The sequence below is a fragment of the Diabrotica virgifera genome, chromosome 3, assembly GCF_917563875.1.
Source record: "Diabrotica virgifera virgifera chromosome 3, PGI_DIABVI_V3a".
NCBI lineage: Eukaryota > Metazoa > Arthropoda > Insecta > Coleoptera > Chrysomelidae > Diabrotica > Diabrotica virgifera.
The window spans coordinates 62,089,451-62,116,398 of record NC_065445.1 but is presented as its reverse complement, the minus strand read 5'-3'; the positions used below and the strand labels follow the sequence as shown (position 1 = coordinate 62,116,398).

Below are 26,948 nucleotides of genomic sequence, written 5' to 3'. Positions count from 1 at the left end.
GCATGAAGATAACTCAAGATGGAACACTCGATGCTGTATAAAAAAACAGAAACATACAGGGTAGAAAAGCCATATCCATCATGAACGGCATTCTGTGGGACCAAACAATATCTAAAGCGAACAAACAGTTCATATACAATACCATACTTAAAAGTGTAATCACATATGGCAGTGAAGTTTGATCACTGAAACAAAGAACAGAGAAAATGTTACTAGTAACAGAAATGGACTTCTGGAGAAGATCGGCAGGCAAATCAAGAAGAGATTGGATACTAAATGAGAGAATAGGAGAAATGATGGGAGTAACACATACAATGATTGATGACATAAAAACAAAACAACTAATATGGTACGGCCATGTACAAAGAATGCCAGATGATAGTATCCCTAAGCAGATTTTGGCGTGGACACCACAAGGGAGAAGGACAAGAGGAAGGCAGAGAAGAAGCTGGTGGGAGGGAATTAAAAATGTCTATGGTTAAACAGAGAAGAATGGTGGTTAGGAGTCGGAGAACGCTGTAAACCTATAGTAGTAGTACTGTAGGATTGATCAAAATAAAACACCAAATAATTAACATCATAATATATTAAATTTTCTATACGCTGAATATACAACAACCATTCGTTTTAATAGTAAATAAATTAAATATAAATTCAGTCACTTACATTCTTTATATAAAATCACAAAATGGGGAATCATTAAAAATCATAACATTTTTATATATTATAAAATTCTTAATAGAATTGAGTCAAATTCGATACATTTTACCTTTTCATTAAGAATGATACCTTACGAGATTTCTATTTCATGGAACTATCTATTTCATGCATTTTCGTGTGTGATGCAGCATCAAATACTTATTTTGACAACAGTAATAGTCCGCAGATTTTAGAAATTTAGATTAGAAATTTTAAATCATAACAATCGCATTTACATAATTTAAAGTTACCCTAAAATATGATTGATGTTTGTGTTCATTAACTGTGTTATTCATTGACCTAATGCAGAAAACATTACGTTAATATCTGCAATTCTAATTTGTGTCAAATTTAAAAATATTCATATAAATGATCAGCAGACTCAATTCTCATTGGAAGATGGTTGAATCTCAGGCCTACCTTTCCTTAAAGGCTATTCTGAACAATGCTAAAAAAGATTAACGACAAAAGGAGAGGGAAGACAATGCATATCTTGTAAAATATCAGTCATATAAAATTGTTCGGAGCAGTCAAAAAAATATGTATCATATTATTTCTTTATTAAAAACAATGCCTGTCTTGTACTATCTTAAATGCATACCAAAACATTAGGATTTCTTATGTTGACCTTTTAAAACACCCCACATTTCGTTAATTAAGCCACAAATAAGGTCTTACTTCTAATGAAAAGTTAAAAATTCGAATATTCTATGATCTGATTTTATACCAAGAGGAGTAATTCAAATTTACCACGCCGTAATGCTTGTTTGTAATTGATCCAACCTCATGCAAGTTTACTCCACTGTTATGAAATTTTGACACTAATGACATTCATGAAATTTTGACACTACTGGCATTTCATAGGTTAATTAAGTTATATAGGCGATTTTTTGTGTTTTCTGCGTTATTCCTTTAATTTTTAGATTTTAGTCTACTTTTATATGAAAAACAGTTGTTTTTATAATTTTTTAGCGAAGTATTAGTATAATATAATATGTACGGACTGCCGTCGAAGGCCGATATGATCAACCAAAAAAGAAGATGTATTTGGTGATTTTTGTAAACTTTCTTGGGTGTGAATCTGTCTTTTTAGTTTATTCCTCCTGGTTTAATAACAAACCATAGTAAACTGTTTTCGAAATCTCTATTTGTAATAAATTATTTAATAACATTTCGAAAAGATTAAAAAAATATTAAAATTTCAAGTAGAATATAATTATTAAAAAGATCAAAATTTAAATATAATATGACATATCACATATCACTATAAAAAATAACGAAAAAAGGAGATTATAGTTGATAGGATAAATCTCAATTAAACTTTGTACATTTCATTTCCATAAAATCTTAACAAACATGAAGCAATTTTGCTTAATAGACCTCAAAGTACACAGACTTACTATAACTATTCGGCAGTTCGATAGTTTTTGTCAAAATAATAATATTTTTGGTTTTATTTTAAAATTCATTCTCTAGAAATCGTCATAAAATAAGTAAATATATTGAAATATCTTAAACTTTTTATCTGTACATGATGACATAATTTATTATGTGTTCCACATCACAAAACCAGAACCAATTACCATTACATCTATTAATGATATTTCTGTATAACTTATATTAAAACTGAGTAACCATTGTAAAAGCACAATTTGAATCCCAGAATATTTATTTCTAGCTTAAAAATTATTCACTGGATAAAAATATAATAACTAACGTGGTCAGAGCAATACATTAACATGTATTTATGTTGAAGAATACCGCCTAAACTGAAAAGAGAGCATTCCCTCTAGTTGCGGTTATTTACACATTGGAGAGCTATTGTAAATACCCGTCTGTCATAAATACCCAATCGCAGAAGATAACCTATCCGCAATTTTAATTGTAAAGAAAAGACTTGTACCTAAATATGATGTGGATCTCAGCACTATGCATTTCGAAACATCTCCGTCACAGTCAAAGACGAAACCACAGGAAGAAATAATTGTAGACCACGGATTGGAACACGTTCGGAAAACGTAACTACTTTCGGTGGAGGAGTCAAAAAATGGGCTCTCACAGGGAAGTGTCCTGGCGCCGATTTTATACAATACAACATATTATACACCAACGACCAACCAATATTGACAAAGACAATTGAGGGGGTTAGAAGTAAAAGGGTTTAAGTGCACTTTTTTAAAATTTTACTCTAAGTACAGATTCGCATACTTAAATGGTATTAGAACTTAGTGGTAAAACGATTTAAGCATATTTCGCCCTACAGTCGCCATCTATCGCCATTACATTTAGTTCGCTGAAAACAATTGCAATTTGCTTTGGTAGTAAACAGGTTTAACCGTGCGCTTGATCCGTTTTACCACAAAACTATTTTTAGTATTCTGTAAAAACAAATAGTAATAAACGGGTTTAAGTGCGCTTGAACCATTTTACCACAAAACTATTTTTAGTATTCTGTAATGTGTAAACACATGTTAATACAGAATTAATTTCAAGTAAATAAATATTAGATTTGTGACCAATTTTGAAGACTAATTAAGTATTATGCAACGTGCCAGTTGTAGTTACACTGTGGATAACTGGGACAAAAATGATTAGTAATATGTAGTTAACATCTGCACTTGAACCGTTTTACCAGTAACATTTATCAACACCATGTACCGATTCAAGTACATTTTTTTAATAATTGAAAAAAGGAAGGATATAGTAAGAGTAACAATATGCCCTTATATTTTTATCATTTTATAGTACATTGTACGCTAGACATATTTTAGTTTAATGACTCCTAGAATTTATAAAACTCAAACAACTTTGAAACTGATTATCTCAAAACTATCAAAACTGCACTTAAACCCTTTTACATCTGGCCCCCTCAATTTATTTACGCTGATGATACAGCTGAGAGAGCTCGGGGAAGAATCTTCAATAAAGTCGAAGTAAAACTGGCAAATGCCCTTCAAGATTTAGCACTAAACTATTATAAAAACCATCTGAAACCCAATCCAGGTCAGGGGCGGCCCGTCGGGGTAGGCAAGGTAGGCGCTGCCTGACTTCTTCAAATGTACAATAAAATAATACATTGTTTATTAATATAAATTACTTATTTCAAAATTGTAATTTATAAATTTTGACACAATACGTAAGTACCTATCTAAAATAAAAAAAGCTACTCTTTAATTTCTCTTCGAAGTTGTAATTATTGTACGCTCCTCGTAGTAGTACTCATTTCTATTATCGCACTACCCTATGGTCAGGCACTTTAAAATCCGCCTAACCTAAAGAACAGAACAGAATGATATGCGTCTCTCATTCTTACGCTAAGCACAGCACTGTGGCTTGTCTAGCCCTAGTGAGTGGACGAGAATTTCCGGGAACTTTTTGGGAACTACATTTTTTGCGCCTTCGGCAATCGTTGTCCCGAGCTGCATCTCGGGATAGCCAATTGTATGTTTTAGGATCCTGACTACAAATACTGAAAAAACTAAAGTGCGAATTTTGTCATGAAATTTGGTACGTGGGGTTAGAATAATATTGGGAACAACTTTTTCAAATAACTTTTTCCGATATCTCTAACGCGAAGCAAAATATCGAAAATTCGTCCTGTTTGTAGATTCGCAGTAGATAGCGTTTAAAATTTAAATTTGAGTTGACTATGACTATCTTAAAAAATGTAAACCATCACACTCGCTTGACTGCAAAATTTTAAATCTGTATTTATATTGACAGCCGCAATATAGGGATATCTTCATCTTAAATGTGACACACTGTGTATATAGGTATACGAGTATATAATATGTAGAGTATAGTAGAGTATAGAGTATATATAAAGGTATATTATGTGTCGCCTACCCGCATACTGAGGTCACGAGCCGCCACTGATCCAGGTGTGTGTTTACAACTGTCAAGATGTCAAAAAAAAGTTAAGTGCAAGAAATAATATCATCCGCAAACTAATTAATACAAAATGAATAAGCACAACTACACACTCTGCACTTCTGCGTTAGCATTATGTTTTACTATCGTGGAGTTTGGAGCACCAGTGTGGGTAAACTCTGTTCACGCTAAAATCGTCGACTTGTCTCAAAATGAAACAGTTCGTATAATATCGGATTGCTTGAAACCGACACCTATCGAAGAGGTCTACCCCATAGTTGGAATCGCTCCTCTACCTATCAAAAGACAGGTCACGTCAGCTATAGAACGAAAGAAGCAGGACACGGATCGAAGACACCCCTTGTATGACCACCAGATTCAGCCAAGTAGACTAAGATCTCGGAAAAGCTTTCTGAAAAAATCAAGATCCATCCCGAAGCGCCAGAGATACCTATGGCAAGCGTCAGCTACAACACATTTTGTCCCCTCAAAGGAAACGGCTGCTGTGCAAAGTCGCAAAATTGAGCAGAAAAGTGTGAATCATGTATCAGTTCTGTCCTAAGGTACATAGTCCAATTGTCCATGTTACAAAGTTGTAACACAGTTACGAGAAATACTTAGTAACCTTCTTCTTCTTTAAGTTCCATCTTCTATCGAAATTGGAAATCATCGTGGCAATGCGGACCCTGTTGACTGCCGCTCTAAATAGCTCTGCAGTACTGCATTCGAATCATTCCCTTAAGTTCTTAAACCACGATTTTCTTCGTCTTCTCACATTTCGATTTCCTCGGAATTTACCTTGCATAATAAGTTGTAATAATGAGTATTTTTGCCCTCTCATCACATGTCCCAAGTACTCAAGTTTTCGTCTTTTGATAGTTAATATTATTACCGCTTTCTTTCCTATCCTTCTAGTTACTTCCACGTTTGACATTCTTTGAATCCATGATATTCGTAGGATTCTTCTGTAACACCAAAATTCAAAGGCGGCCAACTTATTCAGATGGGCTTGTTTTAATGTCCACGCTTCCAAGCCATAAAGAAGAGTAGAAAACACGTAACACCTAAGCACAGTATATAGAGGTTCCACAGTAAAACCACTTTTCTGTCGGCGCTTTGATCTCAAGAAGTAATACCGGCAGAACGCAATTGGTAATTCACCAGTGGTGGATGCGGGTTTTCCCTGTTAAAATCCGTACGTTTCAATGCGAGTAGCAATGCGAGAGTGGGGCAAAAGCGACTAAGAACATTGCGCGGTCGCCATACGCGACTAAAGATTTTACTTCCAATTTTTCGGAGAGTGGTTCTACTGTCTCTCTTTATACTGTGACCGAAGCATCCTTAGGCGTAGTTCTAACCTTATATCCCGACAACAAAAAAACTTTTTTAAGTTTAATGAATGATGCACGTGCTATTTCAATACGTGTCTTAATTTCTTTGGTTTGGTCTACATTTGATGTTATCCATGTTCCTAAGTATTTGTAGTTATCCACACTCTCAATCACAGTATCTTCAATAGTTAATTGGATGTTTACGTGTGCTGATTTAGTTATGATCATGCATTTAGTTTTCTTTAAATTCATCTTCAGTCCGTACTCATCCCAGCGTTCATTAAGGCGTTGGATTACGTTCTGTAAATCATTGTTATGCGTTATTATTAATGTATCGTCTGCAAACCGTAAGTTGTTCAAAACTTCTCCATTGACAGTAACTTAGTAACCAATTTAAGGTTATTATTTATTTGTTCACATTATTATTTACTTGAAGTTACATCCAGTGGGTAAAATAGTAAATTTAGATAGATCAAACTTATCAATTAAGACATTGTTGCAATTAAAAATATTTAATGGAATGTGAAAATAAATATGAATGTGAATACAAAGATTGCAATGGGCCGTACATGAACGGATAAGAATGGGAGAGGATAGGCGAAAAGAGCACTGAATGCTAGAATGCAGGGAAGGAGACCGGTTGGAAAGCCAAGAAAGCGCTGGGGTGATACAGTAAACAGCGACGCACAAGCCCTTTTAGGAGTCCGTGTATGGAGAAGAGCAGCCACAGACAAGCAAGGGTGGAGGCAAAAAATAAAGCAGGCCAAGGCTCAATTTGAGCTGTAGTGTCGTAGAAGAAGAAGAAGAAAATAAAAAAATTCCCTACTATAATTTAATGAGGTAGCAATGCCAAAGCGTTTACACAGATTGTGGTTTAGTCAGAACCCAGATATTCCATTTTCAAAATAGTCTACTCAAAATGATGAATCTGTAAACATTACACTTATGTGCTTAAATAATTTAAAGGAATATGAAAAATATGACAAAACCAGAATAAGTGGTTTCCATACTGTACATACTTATTTAAAAAGAAAATATAGTGTATTGTTGACCGAATGTTGAAGTAATAACAAAAAAACAAGTGAAATAGAATGACTTATTTACGTGGACACTAGAACAAACTGACAACCAGATTTTAAACTAGCAGTTAACGAAACGAAATGTATTTTTTGAAAATCTGATATTTCTTTCCTATTAGCATTAAATTAAAACACAACCATCAGACCTGCCGTTGGAAAGGTAAAACACTTACAACAATGGTTACACTCAAAGAATAGGAAGTAGAAAAAGAGAAGAAAATAATAAGACGAAGAACAAGAACAAAAATTAGTAGAATATAGACAGTGAAGTTAGATTTATTGACTTCAAGGTTTTCTACCCAAATCCCACATTAATAAACAATGCCTTTAATCCATGTGGTGTGTCTTGCTAACGTAAATGTTTAAGGGGCCTTTATCATGTGTCAATTTCGAAAAAAATATATTTATTTTGGAATTTATTGTGTGCCTTTTATGGTATATTAGGGTTCTAATTTTTTTTGCTTAATAAATGCACTCTCAAATATAGGAACAACTTTTTATATGTGGACAATTCGATGTAATATAAGTTTCGCATTATTTCTAATGCCCTGTGTCCGTTTCATTTCGATCGACGATGATAAATTATATGTTGAAGTCGTGGAGTAAAAAAATGGTTTTATTGACAGCTACTGAATTATTACACTACAGTTGTTAGTTGGGTAAAATTTTATAATAGACTGGTAAAAAACCAACTGATTTTTTTCTTTAAAAAACCAGTTAGTTTAAATCTGGTTTTATGCTTTTATTTTTTTTACTGAGCCTCCAAACTGGTGTTTTAATTTGAAGTTTTTACTACAGCTGACGCAAATGAAGAAAATTAAGATAAATAATTTATATTTTTTTTACTTTTGAACTTAGTTATTTTGAATATTATAACGTTTGATAATGTTTTTTTTTCTAATATTAATTTTTTGTGTGTGTAAATAAAAATAAAAGTTGTCTTAATCATTTTTTTCATTGTTTATTAGCTAATTTTATAAAATAATTTATTCATTTTTAAAGTTTTTGGACTTACTATATTTTGTATAAAAAAAACCTGTTTTTTTTGGTTTTTTCGAAAAAACCTTGGTTTTTGCCAACCCTGTTTTTTGACATACAAATAACAATTTTGTATTCATTATTGGCGCGCCTACGGGTAATAATCTGATTTTTTTTTAAGAAAAAAATAGTACGCCACTGATATATTTCAAATAAAAAAATTTTTTTGTATTCCACGTTTAATTTATGATAAAGAACCTTTCTTGTTTTTTTTTATATGGTGCACCGTATTTATGCAAAAAAAACCTCTTCGCGCGTATTTTTCATTTCTTAACCTTAAATTGTGACCCCAGCGTATGTTTTTCTTTAATAAATTCAAAAGTATTTTCAACTTTTAACTCATTATTTTTTTTATTTGACTTTAATATCATTCTAGATATCCTCATATTTTGAAATAAAAAAAATTCCCTATATTTTACGAATAAAAAATATATTCTGAAGTTGATGTTTAGTAAAATACCGTAATGACGTCGACTTTGCAAAGTAACAAGACACTTACCGTAAAATGGGGCGACTTTGACCGATTTTGTACTTTAATCCTTTAAAAATAATATTTTAAATTTTGCTACATTTTTGTATATGCAAATATGTTATGGGTTTAGGCGTGTACTTTCAGTAGATTTAATTATAATTACAAGAAAATATTCATGACTTAGAAAAAAAAATAAAAAATGCCTTTGGTCAAGTTCACCCCATCTGGGGGGAAGTTGACCGTATATGCTTTTTGCCTGTTAAACTTATTTTTCTTTTAGGTGGGGTTAATTTGACCGATTTTAAACCATTTTTTCTTAATTCGTTATATCGGTGGATTTAACAACCCTTGGAATATTAATTCTTTTTTTTTTTTAATTTAAAAATGAATTCTTAGATATTTATAAATTTGAATCGTTAAAAATAATTTTAAAAATTATACAGGGTGGCTGAAGTATATCACAATAGATATTTTTCTATGTTTTCGGTCAAATTAACCCCATTTTACGGTACTCAACATACACACTACACATGACACTAATACTCATGTTGTGACTGGCTGAATGACATAAAGTCCATGCCATAAAAAAAACTTAACTTTTTTGTGAATTGTCACTTTTGACATTTTTGACCTGGGGTCATTCCCCCCCCCTTGGTCTGGTCATCCGTGTAACAAAAAAAGGTTGGTCATCGGAAGGTTAATACATTATCAAGAACTCTCCAACATAATAATAACAAACTAGAACAATAACAGAACATATTATGGTAATGGTCTAAATTTTTTAAGAAAAAAATAGTACGCCACTGAGATATGTCAAATTAAAAATCATTTTTAAATTCCTCGTTCAATTTACGCCACTGAGATATGTCAAATTAAAAATCATTTTTGAATTCCTCGTTCAATTTACGACAAAAAATCTTTCTTGCCTTTTTTTTATATGAGGCGCCGTTTTTATACAAAAAAATAAAACATCTTAACGCTTACAAATTATTCGAGGTAGTTTCCAAATGAATAAAAACTTATTTCAAAAACTTTGAAAACGTTAAGATGTTTCATGTTTTGCATAAAAACGGCGCCTCATGTGAAAAATAGGCAAGAAAGATTTTTTCTCGTAAACTGAACGAGGAATTCAAAAATGATTTTTAATTTGACAAATCTCAGTGGCGTACTATTTTTTTCTTTAAAAAATTCAGACCATTACCCTTAGGCGCGCCAATGATGAATACAAAATTGTTATTTGTATGTCAAAAAATGCGCAATAACTACCTTTTAAAACTAACCAAATTTAATTTTCATAGCTCAACCGGTCTTAGAGCAATAAAAAAATTGGCAGTTTGAAATAAAAATTTCAACACCCCGTATCCCGAAAACGAAGCATTTGCGGACATACGTTTATACAGCAAATTGTCATTATTTTTTCATGTAGAATTACCCCTTAAAGTTTGTCATACTTATTTACTAACACCCTGTATAGTCGGTTCGCTAATCTCAGACGCAACTGTCTAGTAATTTTAGTAATTATTTTTTTTGCAAAGTTAGTTACATTTTGACAGACTAGACGTGGCTGGAAATTACCTACAATCAAACACATACTCATAGCCAATATTAAGAATAAACAAACGTAAATAACTTAAATCTTATCCCAATCAATAATTATTATTTATTTACACCATAATATAATGTATTGATAACAAATGAGAAAATTACTTATTATACAAAATAAAAATATTTTGAAATAAATTCCACAAGAGTTTAGTATACACTCCCACCATTTCCAATAATTCTTCTTTTTTTAATGAAAGAGTAAGGTTATTTGTGCTGTTAATAGTGTGAGGTAGGAATTTTTGTATTGTATGTTTCCTACTCTGAATCTGTCAAAACCATTGACATATTAAGCCTAGACTCGGCATACTCACCAAAAAAGCGTAACGCGGAAACAGCATGCAAATAGTCGATCGGTGGTCTATCTATCTCATTTAACCAAGCGATCCCGCACATGTGACCGACCAAGATGGCTAGACCACTCAATCCTATGTCGACGTTACACCTCGATGCATTGAGTGGCATATCCCTAGCCAAGTCTACCCTTTTACATGTCTCTGGTCAAAACACGTCTCAGTTGAGCGAACCCAGTTTACCATAAGTCACACAATAATTTCCAAAATAAATAGTTTTTTTTTCGAACTGAATACATGATAAAGAGATAAAGGCCCCTTAATCGGAATCTAGTTTAAATGATAAAGAGATAAAGGCCCCTTAATCGGAATCTAGTTTAAATGACTTTGCTTTGAATTAATTAACTAAACAAATTTTGTTAAAAAATCATACTTTTCCATGTATATCATGCAAATACGCCTTTTTCTTATAACCTCTTTTCGAAAACAGATATATTAGTACTAAGATCAACATAAAACAAGCTACATAAAGTATAAAACAAAATGCTGTGTCTACGGTTTTAAAAAATCCTGGTTCAGATTTGTAATCTGGAGAACCATCAAGTCCTAGATGCAATATTCTTGTATCTGAACCAATATATCGCACATTAATACTAGTGTAGACGTGTTTGAGATAGTAAAATATTTCTGGAATGTTCCAAGTATTTTCTTTGGTGTAACACCTCGGGCAATTCACTTTGGAGGGAAATTGGTATTTGGGATATTCTGGATCTTCCGTTTCGTCTCCCGACAATCTTTTGTTGACTTCATTATGTGCGCTCCACAGCCACAAAACCGAATCATCCCATGACGATACATTAGATAGAGCCCTTCTTCTGGCCAAGTCTTGGAAATGTTGACTGCAATCATAACAACCAAAAAAGGATTTGATATAGCCATGCATTGCTTCGAGAACAACTCTAGGATTTGAACCGACAGCTTCGTCTGCAGCGTTGACAGTCAGATAATGGAATAACTTCCACATGCCACAAGTATATCCTCGATAATTATCTGCACTACCTTTACAACCTAACCACTGGCCTAGTGGCGAAGAAAACACTAGTTGATTTTCCATTTCAGCGTGTTTAAGAAAATTTGCAATATCAGATCCTTTAACTGCAGTTTTGTACCACACAAACTCTTTTAAGTCGTGAAGGAATAGTTTTCCATTTCTTCCAAACGGAAAATACTTGTAGAGGACGTTTATGTAGTTTTTAAGTGCTTGGAGTCTCTCGTCAGTAATTTCCTTAACTAGTCCTACCTCATGTTTGAGAGAATACCTAAGAGTAGATTCTAAATCCATTTGGAAGACTACGTCGCCCATCCTCTTTATTTTATCTTTCAACCTGGCTCTCTCCCTTTCGTCTAAGAAATTAACTACATTTTGTGAATGTTTATCTTCTCTATTAATAATTAGTTCTTCATTACTATTAGTTGTTTTGTGTGGATATAAATATTTTTGAATGGCATTTTTAATTGACTCAGCTTTGGCTTTAACATCTAAAAGTTGGTGAGTTTCATCTTTGTTTATAACTACCAATGCTGGAAAACTTGTAACGCCAAATTTAGTTACTAAAACTGTTTCATTTTTCAGAATATACCTAACATTAACGTTTTTAACTTTATGTAAATCCATCATAACTTCCTGACCTACATAATCGGAGACATTTTGTTGTACAACGAGAAACGCGAGATCATTGTCCAATGTAAACAAATCTTTGAGACTACCTGTAAAAGGTTGAAGTGTAGGGAACATTTTACCCCTATCGGCAGTTTGTTCATCCATTATAGTATGTAAAAGAACACGTTTGTGTGCTGCTGCGTCTCCTCCTGTTTTAATATTCAGTCCTAAATTTGTGGCGCCCTCTTCATACATCTCATGGAAATATTTAAGAGTTGGATAACCCATTATTTCAAATTCTCTGCATATTGCGGTGTTCGTTTCATCTGAACAGTCTATGGCACCTACTCCTACTAAACCTAAAACATGCGTGAGATAAAACGATTAAAATGTTAACGTGGAATGAAGTAAACACTTCTGTTGTATGTAGGCATATGAATTTAATTCATATGCCTACATACAACAGAAGTGTTTACTTCATTCCACGTTGTTATATTGAAGAATGAAGATATACAGCCAACTAAAGGGTTTACACCCTTTTAAAGTTTTGATTAAAATGATATCAATTTAAAGAATTTCAAATACTTAACAACTCTATTACATTTAAAATACTGAAGTATAATTTCAGAATTGTAGAAATTAAGTTCTAGACTAAAAGAGACGCTATAGGTGAAATTTCTTAATCATTTTAGGCACGATGGGACCCTATAACTTAAATAGTAGAACCTAAAGGAAAACGTTTGAACACTGTGCCGTCACTTTTCACACAGGATAAATAAATGAAAAGTTACCCTCCCTTACTAACAGAATTAAATTTTTTTTATTTTTTTAAGTTCTATGTGATTAACACATATGATTCAGCGTAATTTTAACCCACCACCCCCTTCCCCCTTCCTCCTACATCCAAAACTTCATTTTTCGTTTGTATTTTTTTTTGGTGGGTTGCAATCAATTTTAAAATTTCTAAAAATTCACACGCATAGCTGAGGCTTTTATAAAACATGCCTATTTTTATAGACCCATAGGTAGAGTGTACATAACCTCAAAAAATTAAAAGAATTTTTTTTTAAAAAGCGTAACTTTTTTTGAGGAATAGCTGCAGGTCTATTTTTTTTCTTAATCTTGTGTGTTTTATCAAACAATATACTTCTAATTTTTTTCAGATTTTTCCGTAAGGTTCCCCACCTTCAAAAATCCGAAAAACTGTTTTTTGGGGGGTTTTGGGGGATTTTCCCTATTTTATAGACTTCATAATATATCAAATCAATTTTGTTTTTATAGGTTATATGTAACTTGAAGTAACTGAGTCCTTTAGAATATTTAAAAATCAGAAAAACACGTTCAAACCCCCCAAAACCCCCATTAAAAAACAGTTTTTTGGATTTTTGAAGGTGACCAGCGTTACAGAAAAATCTGAAAAAAATTAGAAATATAGTGTTTGATAAAATACACAAGACTAAGAAAAAATTAGATCTGCAGCTATCCCCAAAAAAAAGTTATATACTTTTTTCCAAAAAAAAAAAAATTTTAAATTTTTTTTGAGGTTATGTACACTCAACCTACAGGTCTATAAAAAATGGACGTGTTTTATAAAAGCCTTAACTATGCGTGTGAATTTTTTGAAAATTTAAAATTGATTGCATCCCACCAAAAAAAAAATAAAATCGAAAAATAAAATTTTTGATGGTGGGGGCAGGGAGAAGGGGGTGGTGGGTTAAAATTACGATGAATCTTATGTCTTAATCACATAGAACTTAAAAAAATGAAAAAAAATTAAATTCTGGTAATGAGGGAGGGTATTTTTTAATTTATGTATCCCGTCCATAAGTGGAAAGTTTGATGCGCCACTGTAGACGCATGTGCCACTGAAAAGTGACGGCACATTGCTCAAACGTTTTCTTTTAGGTTCTACTATTTAAGTTATAGGGTCCCGTCGTGCCTAAAATGATTAAGAAATTTCACCTATAGCGGCTCTTAGTCTATTCTCACAAATGATAGTGACGTGTCAATGCTATGCTGGATATCACGTAAATAGGGAGAAGTGTATTTTTGAAGTGTGTAAAATAAATAATTCCTTGCTGAGCGCTTTCGGCTTACAAAGCCATCTTCAGAGCTATGCTACAATAAAAAGGTCTCTAATGAATCATTGATTTTAGAATTTAAAGTTTAACTTATGTCAAAAGTTCAAAATACCACTATGAAGAGAGATGGATCCCATGTATGATATAAAAATACTTCTATTTCTTATGCAGTTTTTTTATTTGATGGAAAAAAAGCTTGTCTGACTGTTGAAAAAACGCTCAACTTTGCTGTTGTTTTTGGGGTCGGAAAAGTTAAAACATCTATTACAAGCACAAAGGACTTTCACACAAAAAATTACATTACATCTAACGAATATTTGATCATGGTAAGGTCAAGAAATCTTACCATCTGAAGTCTACGGTGTCAGCATGCAGAATGGCGGCATGTGGCATGGAGGCTTTTAATGACAGCCGACAGACTGTCAAATTCACAACTAACTGCTACTTTCCAAAATCCCTCTGATTTATACAATGCTTAATCATCTCGAATACAAAAGAATTATCCAGAATAAACGAGTATTTACATAATAGCCTAAAGCAAGTAAAATCGAATTTACTAGTACAATAACAAAAGAACAATTATTAGAAAAAGGTATGTAAACAACTCGATCGAGATCTTTCTTTAAATTAGGGTCCCTCATAAATCAATCAACCACAGGTGCATAAATCATTGTATAAAAAAAGGTTACTTGCTAAACATCTTCAGTGTCTGTTAGACCGGGAGCTGAAAACAGTCGGGTGACATAATTATGTCACAATATCAACCCTCGAATATGTTCAGTCATAAAGCATGGCTCTTGCCTAGAACACCATGGCAAAGTATGTCAACCTCAGTTTTGAAAAGATATAACTCCCTCAATACCTTGGCAACACCTGTTTGTAACACAATTTCTTTAATAATCTTTTTTGAAAACGATTTCTAGAGTGGAAATCGAAATGTTAAACACAATATTTAACTTAGGCATGCCACAAGAAAACAGTTTTAGAACCTTATTCAATATCTTTGATATTGATTGTTCTCAGGTGTACATTTAGACCACTGGCTACTTACAAATTTTTAATCAGTGCTGTCTGTATATCTGCAAATATGTACAGAATTTATCTCTTAGCCAGTATTTCTGAAAAACTGTACAGAATTTGTTTGTTTATGTGTAATTAGCACACTTCTTAGCCAAAATCTAATTAACACTTTTCTTTTGGAAAAACTATTACTTATGCAAGTGAATATTGACCCTTGCCATTTACTTATACATCTGTATGGATCTGATAATTTGTGCATTTCACTGTCTACAACCAAATTTTACACTGACAGAGTTAAGTCATAAATATATTAAGTAGATCATTCAGTAAAAATTTGTGACAACTAAACTATGTATAGTGTAACCCCGATAAGTCGGCCTCCGATAACCCGGAAGTCCGGCTAACCCGGACCGATTTTCATCAGACAAAACAAACATTTTTTCACTTTGACTGAGTTTTTTACCAAGAAATAAACAATACTGTATACAACTGTACGTAATTTAGATGTAATGTGCATATGTATTTCATGTTTTTGCAATTATAATGGAGTTTATCTGTAAGTATACCATATTTTATCAATTTTTACCGTATTCTTTGGCTAACCCGGATTTTACATAACCCGGATCTGCCTCGGTACCGATTAATCTGACTTATCAAGGTTGCACTGTACTTATATCCTGTGTCATTTCATAGCCTCCTCTAATTACTATTATTATGTCTCTATAATATATATGCACATGCAAGATATTAGAAGATGTGCAGAGAGGTTAAATAGACTATAAAACCTTACACAATCTACAAGATTACGGCCTATAGATAAAACCATTTTTGCACCATTCTGTACTAAACCCTCACAAGTGACTATTCTAGTTGTAAAAAATGCACAATATAGCCTTAGTCCATAGTTATTAATATTTGAAAATATACCATACCGTACAAGGAGATGCCGTTTTAAAGTAAAAAATGAGAATTACTCCAAACAACAGATTTGTGACTTTGACTGTTTTTCCCCTGTACCCTTCAATTGTTTTCTCTTCACTCTTCTTCAACTTCTTTTTGTATAATTTTATGGTGTTGGTAAGTAACAGAGAGCTTTAGTCCATATTTTGCCTCCACCCTTGCTTGTCTGTGGGTGGAGGCAAAAAATGTAGGAGGCCAAGGCTCAATTTGGGCTGTAGTGCCGTAGAAGAAGAAGAAGGTCCATATTTTATCTTTCTCTTATATGTGCCAGCCTCATTCACAATATATCTTGGTTCATTTATAAGGCTTGTCCAGTCAATTGACATAAACCATTTAAAATTATCTTGTTATAATACAGAAGAAAAGAGTAACAGTACAGTTACCATATTGTTTTGATCCAAGTTCCAATTCCATACCATTTATCAGTTCTTTTTACGTGAACGGCTGTAGCTGAGCAGCAAGATACAGTCAAACCTGCCATATCCGGATCAATGTGGTGACAGACCGATCCGGATATGAAAAAATCTGGATATCAAGACCACTACTTCTTTTACAGTCTCTGAAACGTTTTCTCCTTCATACATTCCAGTAATCAACGCCGTCAATAACTTTCGTCGATAGACACGTTTTATAGATTCATAATACATTATTTCGCCATCTTTTAGTTCTTTTTTTAGTGCCTTGTCCAACAGCAGGATTGCCTTTCTCGGTAGATTTCGGTAGATCCGGATGGCACAGAACCATCCGGATATGGCAAGGTCCAGATATGACAGGTCCGGATATGGCAGGTTGTACTGTATTGGCTTTCTAAGCCAGCACACACAAGTTGGAATCTTGGCACACACACCATTTTCATTTCTAAAAATGATATAAGCCATTCACATTGCTTTAGAGGGCATGTTAAGCTGTCAATCCCCCTGGGTTAGTAACTTGTTAGTAGCTTGTAACAGGGTTAAAGTTGCAATGGTGCCGCAATTATACCCAAAAGCATCTTCCCAGCAAAAATACCATATGATATTATTATTATATTTCTTTCTATATTTTATTCACCATCAGCACATCCTTTTTTCTTTGTTTTGGATTTAACTAGTGTTCTATAAAAATATTTATTCTTGTCTAAGTAACCATACTATTTCATTTTATTGTTTACATATTATTCTATTTAATTATGGATTTTTGATGTTTTCACTGGGCACTGGTCCCAATGCCGGCAAGAACATCTCTAGATACTTCCAAAAAATATCTACTAGTCCCAGGTAGACTCAGCCAGAATAAAATTGGTACCTTGGGTAAAATCATGAGTAATAATAGGTGGTTGAAGCATAGCACTGGCCCTGTTAACTTTTTGTTGTATACTGGAGGCCCTAGAGATAGTAAACTACCCTAATATAATCCCAAAGCAGCTTTAGCGGTATAAAAGGGAGACTGTTAACAGTTATTAGGTATATTAGATCAGATCACAAATTAAATATTCTATATTGAAAAGTTTAATGACTTTTAAAGACAAAAATTTGTGTGAGAAAAGACTTCCAAATACAGTACAACCTGCCATATCCAGACCTGTCATATCCGGACGGTTCTGCCATCCAGATCCACCAAAATCTACCGAGAAAGGCAGTCCTACTGTTGGACAACGCACCCTCTCATCCCGACCCAAAAGAACTAAAAGAGAAATAATGTATTATAGAATCTATAAAACGTGTCTATAGATGAAAGTATTGACGGCGTTGATTACTGGAATGTATGAAGGAGAAAACGTTTCAGAGACTGTAAAAGAAGTAGTGGTCTTGATATCCGGATTTTTTTATATCCAGAAATGTAAACATTTTAGTCCTAGGCCTACAAGGCCTGTTGCGCTTAATAAATAAATAAATAAATAAATAAGAAGGAGAAAACGTTTCAGAGACTATAAAAGAAGTGGACTTGATATCCGGATTTTTTCATATCCGGATCGGTCTGTCGCCACATTGATCCGGATATGGCAGGTTTTACTGTACTAAGTAACTAGGGTATTTACAGTCAGGTGATACACTAAGTAGATAGATAAGAAAAATATACTTTATATTTACCTTTCCAATCCTTTATGTCTGTTGCAAACTGCTTCCAACTAGGTGCAAATCGTTGGCAAAACCCACACCAAGCATTGTAGAATTCAATTATCCATGCCCTTTTGTTGCCATAAAGTTCACTTTTAAAATTATCTACTGTTAGAATTTCAACGTCGTCATTTAAATAATAAAGACCAATTTTTTCTGAATACTTCTTATAATCATTTGAACTCATGGAAAATATACCTACATTAGCTTTATCCTTCAGAGGTTTCATGATACCTGCATTGTTGGAAAATCCAAAAAGTGCACACAAAATTAAGAAGTTGCAAATTAATGAAGATGAATATTTATGCGACATGTTTTTCAGGGACTGTCTCCAAAATGAAACTATATCTTTTTATCACTTTATTAAAACATATGTCTTGAAAAAGTGTTCTAGGAAACAAACGAAAAAGTTGGGTTAGGGTTTGTTTGTTGATATCACATATCACTTGACAACTCTTGTGTCAAACCGCAGTGAAGGAGGGATAAATAATTTCCCTTATAATTAATTATTTATTTACACTTTAGTACTTTAGACTTTAGGAATTAATAAGATTAAATACGAACTTGATGTTTTTATTAAATTTGTTTAATATTATAATATAAAAACTCATTTATGAAATAATTAAGCTTTTGATTAAAATATTACTTTTTATAAATTTAATTACCCAATCATTATTCAGCACGTAAATCAGATTAATGTTTCGCAATCTACCTACATTATCTTTTGAATACAATGCGAATAAAAAAACGGGACTTCCACATTTCAATGTAATTTCGGCGTAATACTTAAATGAAATTCGTGGCAATTATTATATTAAAACAATCCTTTGAACAGGAACGTGGGTTTGGACGTAGGCTCCAAAGGAATTTAATATGAAATTTGTGAGAAATATATTTATAATACCTACAAAATTCTACTAAATGTAAAGATAATTTAAATAAAATACAGGGCCGCCGCTAAGGTGTTGGCCGCCCGTGTGCAACTTAATATTTGCCGCCCTCTTCCAATTTCAACACTTTAGAAAAATGTACCTTACTAGTATTTAAAGAAATGTACAGAAGTAATGTGTTAAGTAAATGTCTTGTTACTTTGAAAAGTCGACTTCTTTGTCTTTCCAAAGAGACGCTAATTGTATCTGAACATCTGCTGTCCTTCCGGTGAGTAGTGATTCCACAAGGATAGAAACTATTTTCACCTATTATTTTTATTAAATGAAATGTCTGCCTGTCTGTTCTCTTCTCCCTCTTTTTCTCTTCCTGTTCACTTTCTTCCTTTCTCTTGGTTTGCTGTTTCTCTCTTCCTTCCCTCTTTTCCCTCTTATATTCTCTGTCTTTTCCATTGCTTTTGATTGCACTGGTTCTAGATCCGATTTATTCCTTTTCTTCCACTTCTCGCCTCCAACTTTTCTCCCCTCGAGTTTCGTCCCTTCCTTTTTCCCTCCCGCTTTTGTTTTCTCTTTCGCCCCCGCTGCTCTCTCTTCCGCCTTTATTGTTTTTTCTTTTTTTGTCCCATTTTTCTTCCCACGAGTTGGGTCGTGCTGATCGGTTCAGTGGGGCAGTGCGCCCTTGCCCCTGAAAGGCTATTTTCCACTCGGGTTCGCCATCTCCCTTAGGCATCGCTTGTAACCAACTATGTTACCCCTGGGCTATCACCCCTTCGGCATGATGGTGTTACACCTTGAGGTTGGGGTGGCGGTATATTAGGATGATACATAGCCGTCACCCCTATGCATATCCGTTTGTTTTCAGTGGTTTCCTCCACTGGTTTCAGAGGTTTTCCCTCGGGTATAGGTTTGGATATCGGGACGTTTACCTATGATGGGTAGGGGTGGGTGTCGTATAATAGTTGGGAGTATTAACTATCACACAGGGACAGGTTAGGAGCTTGGCTAGAGGAGAACGGACAGCTGCTCCAATTTGTTGCCTTTTACGATGAGCAGAAGAAGCTGTGGATGTATTCTACTTGAGCGGCTCGCCTCCACACGGGGACGAGAAATATATCTAGAAGTCCGAAAGCCAGCAGCTGCTCTGAATGAAGAAGTATTCCCGGAACTGTTTTATGACGTTGTATTCGCGGTGTGCAAGTACTTGGAAGGGAATTGAGAAACGATCGTGCGCTAATAGCGGAGAAGTATTGCAACTTTCTTAAATAATTCATATTGTCAATTGAAATTGTCAAATTGACGTACATTTCATATCTACTGTCATTGAAGGAGAAAAATTATATGTTGCTCCCCAATATTGATATGATATGCAATTATTATAGAAAGGTAAATTTAATTAATTGTATTTTGCTTGCAGTACTGCATTTTAATAACTAATTTTATTTACTACATACAATTGTTTACGTTTTAATAACATAACCTGAATCTTATTTTTTCTTCTTATTATTTTTTTGGACTATGGCCTTGACAATAATTATCCAGTACCTACCCAGGACTAATATAATTGGCCAATATAATTAAAAGTGCGAATAAAGTTGCAGAGCGTAGAAATAGGTGTCGCTTTGCCGAACTTGCACGGTCCCAATACTTGTAAAAGGGCAGTGCATACAATAAATAATATTTTCTGATATTTTTGTTTAGATTAGGATGAAAAAAGAACTGTAAATGATAAATGAAACGCATTTTAGTATTATCGTATTATCAGGTAATAATAATAATAGTTTACAGAATTCTCTGAATCATTACTATTTAATTATTTGAATTTATTTTCGTTTTAAAAAAGTATTATCATCAGTGGCCTCCTATCGGCCGCCCCTATTGTTGGCCGCCCGTGTGCGATGCACACTTAGTACACATGGTAGCGGCGCGCGGCGGCCCTGATAAAATATAAAATACCTATTCACCGATAAATCCTACAATACTCAGTTGCGGATCCAGAAATTTTGTGGGTGAGGGTCATGGATCTTGAGGGTGATTTAATTAGTTTTCTCTGATGCAAGGTCACTTAGTCTTACCCTTACCACCCCTAGAATAAGTGGGTTTTCAATTAAGTATTTTTTGGATCGGCTTAACATTTTTTTGTGTGAGGGCTCTCTGTTTTTCTTTTTTTAGGATTATTGAATTGATATTTATTTTCATCTGAGGGTCCTGACCCCCGTGACACCCCCCTTAGATCCACCACTGACAATAGTCCAGTGCGACGTCGCAACGCACTAATGGGGCCTCGCCCTTACTTCTGCTTCTTCCTGATGTTCGATGAGACATATTTGTTTTATTACGATGTAGAACAACTTGCCAAAACAAAAAATACCTAACATATACAATACAATAGGTACCTATAAATGTATATCTAACATACAAAACATATGTCATTATAATAAAATATTTGGTATATCTTATACAAAATACTGTACCTAATAGGGCCGGTTATTCGAACGCTAATCAAGAAGTTGATTATAATTAAGTCCCCTTAACAACCATCAAATAACATAAGACAAAATTCGTACGTCATAATCAGTTGATTGTAATCAATTATGTTAATTATCATTACCATAATAACATAACATAATTGATTAATAAATCTCATAATTGTAATCAATTATGTTTTCAGCAACCCAAACAAAGTTGACATTGACAGTTGGTGACAGTAATTAAATATATGATAATGATCAGTTGATTCTATTTTTGATTAGCGTTCGAACAACCGGCCCTTGTGTATTAAAAATTAAACAACGTAAAAATAACTAATACGAGAGATAAATTTTTTAATATCAAACTGATATTAAAAAAGTATTTCTTTACAATAATAGTTAAAATGTGAAAAAAAAAACGATAGATATACCTACTAAATTCGCTCTACCGAGATTCACTTTGACACATTCGGAATAGGAAACATACAACACAAAAATTCCTACCTCACACTATTAACTGCTAAAATCAACTTAATCTTTCATTAAAAAAGAAGAAGAATTATTAGAAATAGTGGGAGTATCTACTAATCTCATAAAATTTGGTGGAGTTTATTTCTACAAAATATTTTTATTTTGTACAATAAATAATTTTCTCATTTGTTATCAAGGTTTCTTCTAGCAAACAGTCAAATAGTCAGAAACCGTCAGCAAACGTCAGTGGTCAGTGAGAGAACATAATACAGTCACCAGTGCTATCCCCTCTACTCGCGCTACTCGTTTCAAACCGTTTGAAAATGATGCTAGAACAAACCTATTATTGGCTATGAGCAGGTGCATTGGTTGTGTAGTAATTTCCAGTCACTTCTGACAACTGAACTTCCCAAAAAAGAAATTACTAACGTCAGTGTCAAAGTGAATCTCGATAGAGCGAATTCAGTATACCACATTTTTAACTACCTACCTAACATTTTAGGTACAAACTTTTTCAAAACCTCTTTTTAAAGCCAAATATTTAATTAATTTATCAATTCATATCAATTCGTATTAACATCAGTATATATTATGTTTGTTAAAATTGCATGTAGTCCAGGGATATGAGGGTTTTCTCAAGAGACACCAATTCTAATAAGTAATCGACGAGTGATTTAGGTGCTAAACTAAGTATGTTCATTCCCAAGATAAGCTAAGACGCCAATTTCAGACGATTGATTGGTGAATTGGCGAGTGTGTCATATCCTCGCAGCTTGTCATTGGTTAGAAATTAATTGAATTATGTTTGTGTAATTTGTTGTTAATTTTATAAAATTGGCTTTTTGAAGTTGTACTTCTTTAGGCACGAGGGTGAATTTTTACATTCCCTGGCGCATGCGCACACCGATAGTATGGTATTAGTCGCTACATCTTTTAATTATGTAGCGCAAATAAGGTGTGCGTGAAAAGAATATATTATTAGTGTTTTTAGTAAATATATTTATTATAATTTTTATGTCTGTGGATTTGTCTTCCTCCTAATAAGTATTATATTGAAAATATTTATTTTCAATTAATGTATCTGTCACCTTGATTGTAATTATGTCCGAGAAATGATCGACTGAATACAAAAATACGGTGGTAGCTGATCGGTAGAGCATTCGCCTAGGGATCGAGAGGTCCCCTGTTCAAATCCGGACAAAGTCATATCCTTTTTTTTTTAATTTTTAGTATTCTTTTTGTTCTTTCTAAAATTAATTTAATATTTAAATACAATACAAAAAACTGTTTAAAATATATAGGTAAGTATAATATTGATTTCATTGAAATCATAATATGAAGTTAGATTATATTATAATAGAAGTATAACTTCTTACGTGCGTACGAAGTACACACACATTCTTTTTTTAAACTTAAGTACATAGTATTTAAAGTTTACAAAGCAACAAAAAACTTTTAGAGTTTTTTATAACCCGCCATTTTAAAAGTCTGTTGATGATTAAAAATAAAATACAAAGTAGTGGTGTAGTGGTGTATTGTAGTTTTTAAACTACGAAAAAAATTCTTATTTTTGTTGGCCGGTATTTTCGTAACAACAAAAAAAACCAGATTTTAATAGCAAAACTGTAGGTTTTATTTGTATCTACCTCTATTACCTAAATCACTTGTCTATTAGGCATGGTGTCCCCAAGATGGTCATTTTGTTGCTCATGTCTCTGGATAAATATCACAATTTCAAAATTTTGGTTTTTAGCGGTACTATATGATTTTTATTGAGTAATTTCGTTCACAGTTTTTGACATGAGCTGGTATGTCTCTTCAATTAATCTTGGAATGTCTTCTGTTGTCAAATTTTTTGTTGAAATAGCAGGAAGAATCCTAATCCTAATTTCTCCTAAAAAAGAAAATATGTATGTGAGGGTGCACAAAGAGAATACTATTTGCTGCTATAAGGGTGTAACAAAATGACAGGTCATAAATTAAATCACATATTCTGGGACCAAAAATAGTCCGATTGAACCTAACTTACCTTAGTACAAATGTGCACATAAAAAAAGTTACAGCCCTTTGCAGTTACAAAATGAAAATCGATTTTTTTCAATATATCGAAAACTATTAGAGGCGTACGACAGGGGAAAGTGAATGGTTGACCCTTCACAAATTCTACGCCACTGACGAAACTGCTATTTTAGCATAATTTTTAGATTCTCCAATACTTTCTATGCAAACAATATACTTTTCATCCGTAACGATCATGATACAAGAATACAAGATACGATACGGAGCGTTCCTAATTTCGTTTAGGTTGCGCATGACGTCACGCTGTGAGTAAATTCTTTAAATTTCGAATGTATTGCCATTATGATTTGGGGATTTTAGCTTTTAATATCAGTTGTGAAACTTTCTAGAAGTGCTGTTTTGTTTAGTATGATTAAATATAATTATTGAAAACATTCTAATAATAAAAATCAATTAGAAACATGATTTTTTTTTATTTTTAGGCAAGATAGGTCTAATTATACAATGTGGAAGGCACTTATGGAATAAAATTATTTCTGTTTGTGTTTCGAAAAATTATGATACCCGTCGATTTTTAAATAAAAATCTTCACTTTTTAAACATAAATTTAAATGTACAGGGTGATTCATGCAAGTCAAACAGAGTCTATAAGCTTTATTTTTAATAGAGCACCCTGTATATTTTTATATTTTAAAAGCTGCTTAACAACCTGATTTCAACTAACTTTCAACTAACCTGATATCATGTAGGGTGAATTATGAATCATACAGGGTGAAATTTTGAAATTATTAAGGATGAAATCCACTCATGGAATAAAATTGTTTGTGTCCTTATTTTAAAAAATTATAAAAGAATGCTAGAATACCTAGGTCAACTTTTAAATTTAAATGGGCGCTTTACAAACATAGATTTAAATTTACAGGGTGATTCACGCAAGTACTGCATATTCCATGATCTTTCGTTTTAATGAATCACCTTGTATATTTTTATGTGCTTAGAAGCTACTATACAACTTTATCTCAAAAAAATGTATTGTGTAGGGTCCGTTATGAATAATACAAGGTGAAATTTTGAATAGGTGAAATTTTGAAATTATTCATAAATTTCGTCAAGACATTAAATACAAACCAAAAAAAATAAATATTCTTTATACTTAGTTTAGAAAATGTATTTTTACTTTATACTTTATTTAGCTAAGTTTAAAAATAGTACTTTTATTTAAAGTATGATAAATTATTAGATAATTTAAAAATTTTATGTAGGTATTTAATATCTTGACGAAAATTATACCTACCTATATAATTTTAAAATTTCATCTTGTATTATTCATAATATTGGTCCTATATAATACATTTTTTGTGATGAGGTTATTTAGCAAATTCCAAAAACATAAAAATATACAGGGTGTCTCATTACAATTAAAGATTATGGACTATGGTAGACTTGTGTGAATCACCCCGTATATTTAAATTTATATTTAAACAGAGCAGATTTGAATTTAAAAGTTGACATATCCTAGCGTTTTTTATTATTTTCTAAAATAAGGACACAATCCATTCACTACCTATAATTTCAAAATGTCACGCTGTATTATTCATAATACACATGATATGGGTCGTTGAAATCAGGTTGTTAAGTAGATTTTAATAATATAAAAATATATAGGGTATTCCATTAAAAATAAAGCTTATGAACTATATTAGGCTTGCGTGAATCACCCTGTACATTCAAATTTAGGTTTAAAAAGCTTACATTTATATAAAAAAATGAACGCGTTTTTTAACTTTTTTAAAACAAGGACAGAAATAATTTTATTCCATAAGTGCCTTATTATGTTTTATCACTTACGTTCTTTTATCTTATTCATTAAATTTATTATCACACGACTATTCAAAATATAAGTATGAATATAATATTTTTAATAAAAGTATAACAACTTATAAGTAAAATTCACCTTAAACACAAAAATAAACACTATTTACTATATAGACCGGTCTAGTTAGACTCAAAAATAGGAGTGAGGCTACAATAATTACCATCAAGCTGAAAATTGGCAGGATTGTTCAAAATACCATCATAAATGAAATCCAAAAAGTCCTCATAAATCTGACCCCTGCTAAAAAATTTACGCGGGGTCAAAGGTCACCAAATATGGTTTTTAGCGATTTTCAGCGAAACGGTAAGTTTTATCGTAAAATTAGTTCTAACAAAAAATGTAGATTAGATAATTATCTATAAAAAATATCTAATAGTTTTTTCCTAAGAGGCACTGTTTTTGAGATACAGCGATTCAAAGAGTTGAAAGACTTCTGATCGTCATAATATATGTATTAGTACACCAGGTATATACATCACTGAAGCTGCAATACAAGTAAACATAATATTCTACGGTCAACTTAACTTATATTACACATAACATAATAATATAAGATTATAAATATGATAATGTTTCTACTATACAGCTTGCGGTCTACCGAGGGATGCAATCCATAAGCTGTATTATATTACAGTGCCAACAAAAAAATCTTTACAAAGGGAATGTAACGCGAAAATAATAAGAATTATTTGAATTTTACGGCTTAATCCCAACAAAAATACACAACAAAATACAACAAATGACAAAGTATTAACTTATAATAATTCTTTTTATTTATGCGCCTTAGTTCAATTTGCAAAGATGGGTTTTGTCGGAATAAACACGTTCGTCAGCTAATCTAATCACTCTACCTATTCTCTTCTCCGAAGGGTTTGAACATAATAATGAAAGACAACTTTCTAGGCAAAATGTTTATTGCTAAGTACTAATAAATACTTATGCAAATTACACCGTAATTTTCCTGGGTGGCGAAATCCTTCAGGTAGATGACACCCTCGAGGTATTAATTAGTCTTGAGTACTACTC

At 32.7% G+C, this 26,948-nt stretch overlaps 2 protein-coding genes across 2 annotated transcripts in view; both read right to left on the bottom strand.

Moving 5' to 3' along the window:
* Nucleotides 1–568: 568 nt before the first annotated feature.
* On the bottom strand, nt 569–19,332 carry LOC126881862 (sulfhydryl oxidase 1-like). Its single transcript, XM_050646502.1, has 2 exons — nt 18,175–19,332; nt 569–12,403 (listed from the first exon to the last, which is right to left on the bottom strand). Exons 1-2 carry the CDS (start codon nt 18,512–18,514, stop codon nt 10,812–10,814), a joined length of 1,932 nt encoding a protein of 643 aa, XP_050502459.1. The 5' UTR covers nt 18,515–19,332; the 3' UTR covers nt 569–10,811.
* A 127-nt stretch (nt 19,333–19,459) lies between these two features.
* Nucleotides 19,460–26,948, bottom strand: part of LOC126881863 (1-acyl-sn-glycerol-3-phosphate acyltransferase alpha-like) — a 50,050-nt gene continuing 42,561 nt past the window's right edge. The window contains exon 6 of the mRNA XM_050646503.1: nt 19,460–23,921. Coding sequence (XP_050502460.1) covers nt 23,797–23,921 — 125 coding nt within the window. The 3' untranslated portion in view covers nt 19,460–23,796. The remainder of the gene's footprint in view (nt 23,922–26,948) is intronic.

Bases quoted from the DNA above. Each gene is read 5' to 3' on its own strand.
- LOC126881862 (XM_050646502.1), bottom strand. From the start codon at position 18,514: ATGTCGCATAAATATTCATCTTCATTAATTTGCAACTTCTTAATTTTG. The intron at 12,404-18,174 runs GTAAATATAAAG...CGCATGTTTTAG, and splicing joins AGACATAAAGGATTGGAAAG to GTTTAGTAGGAGTAGGTGCC.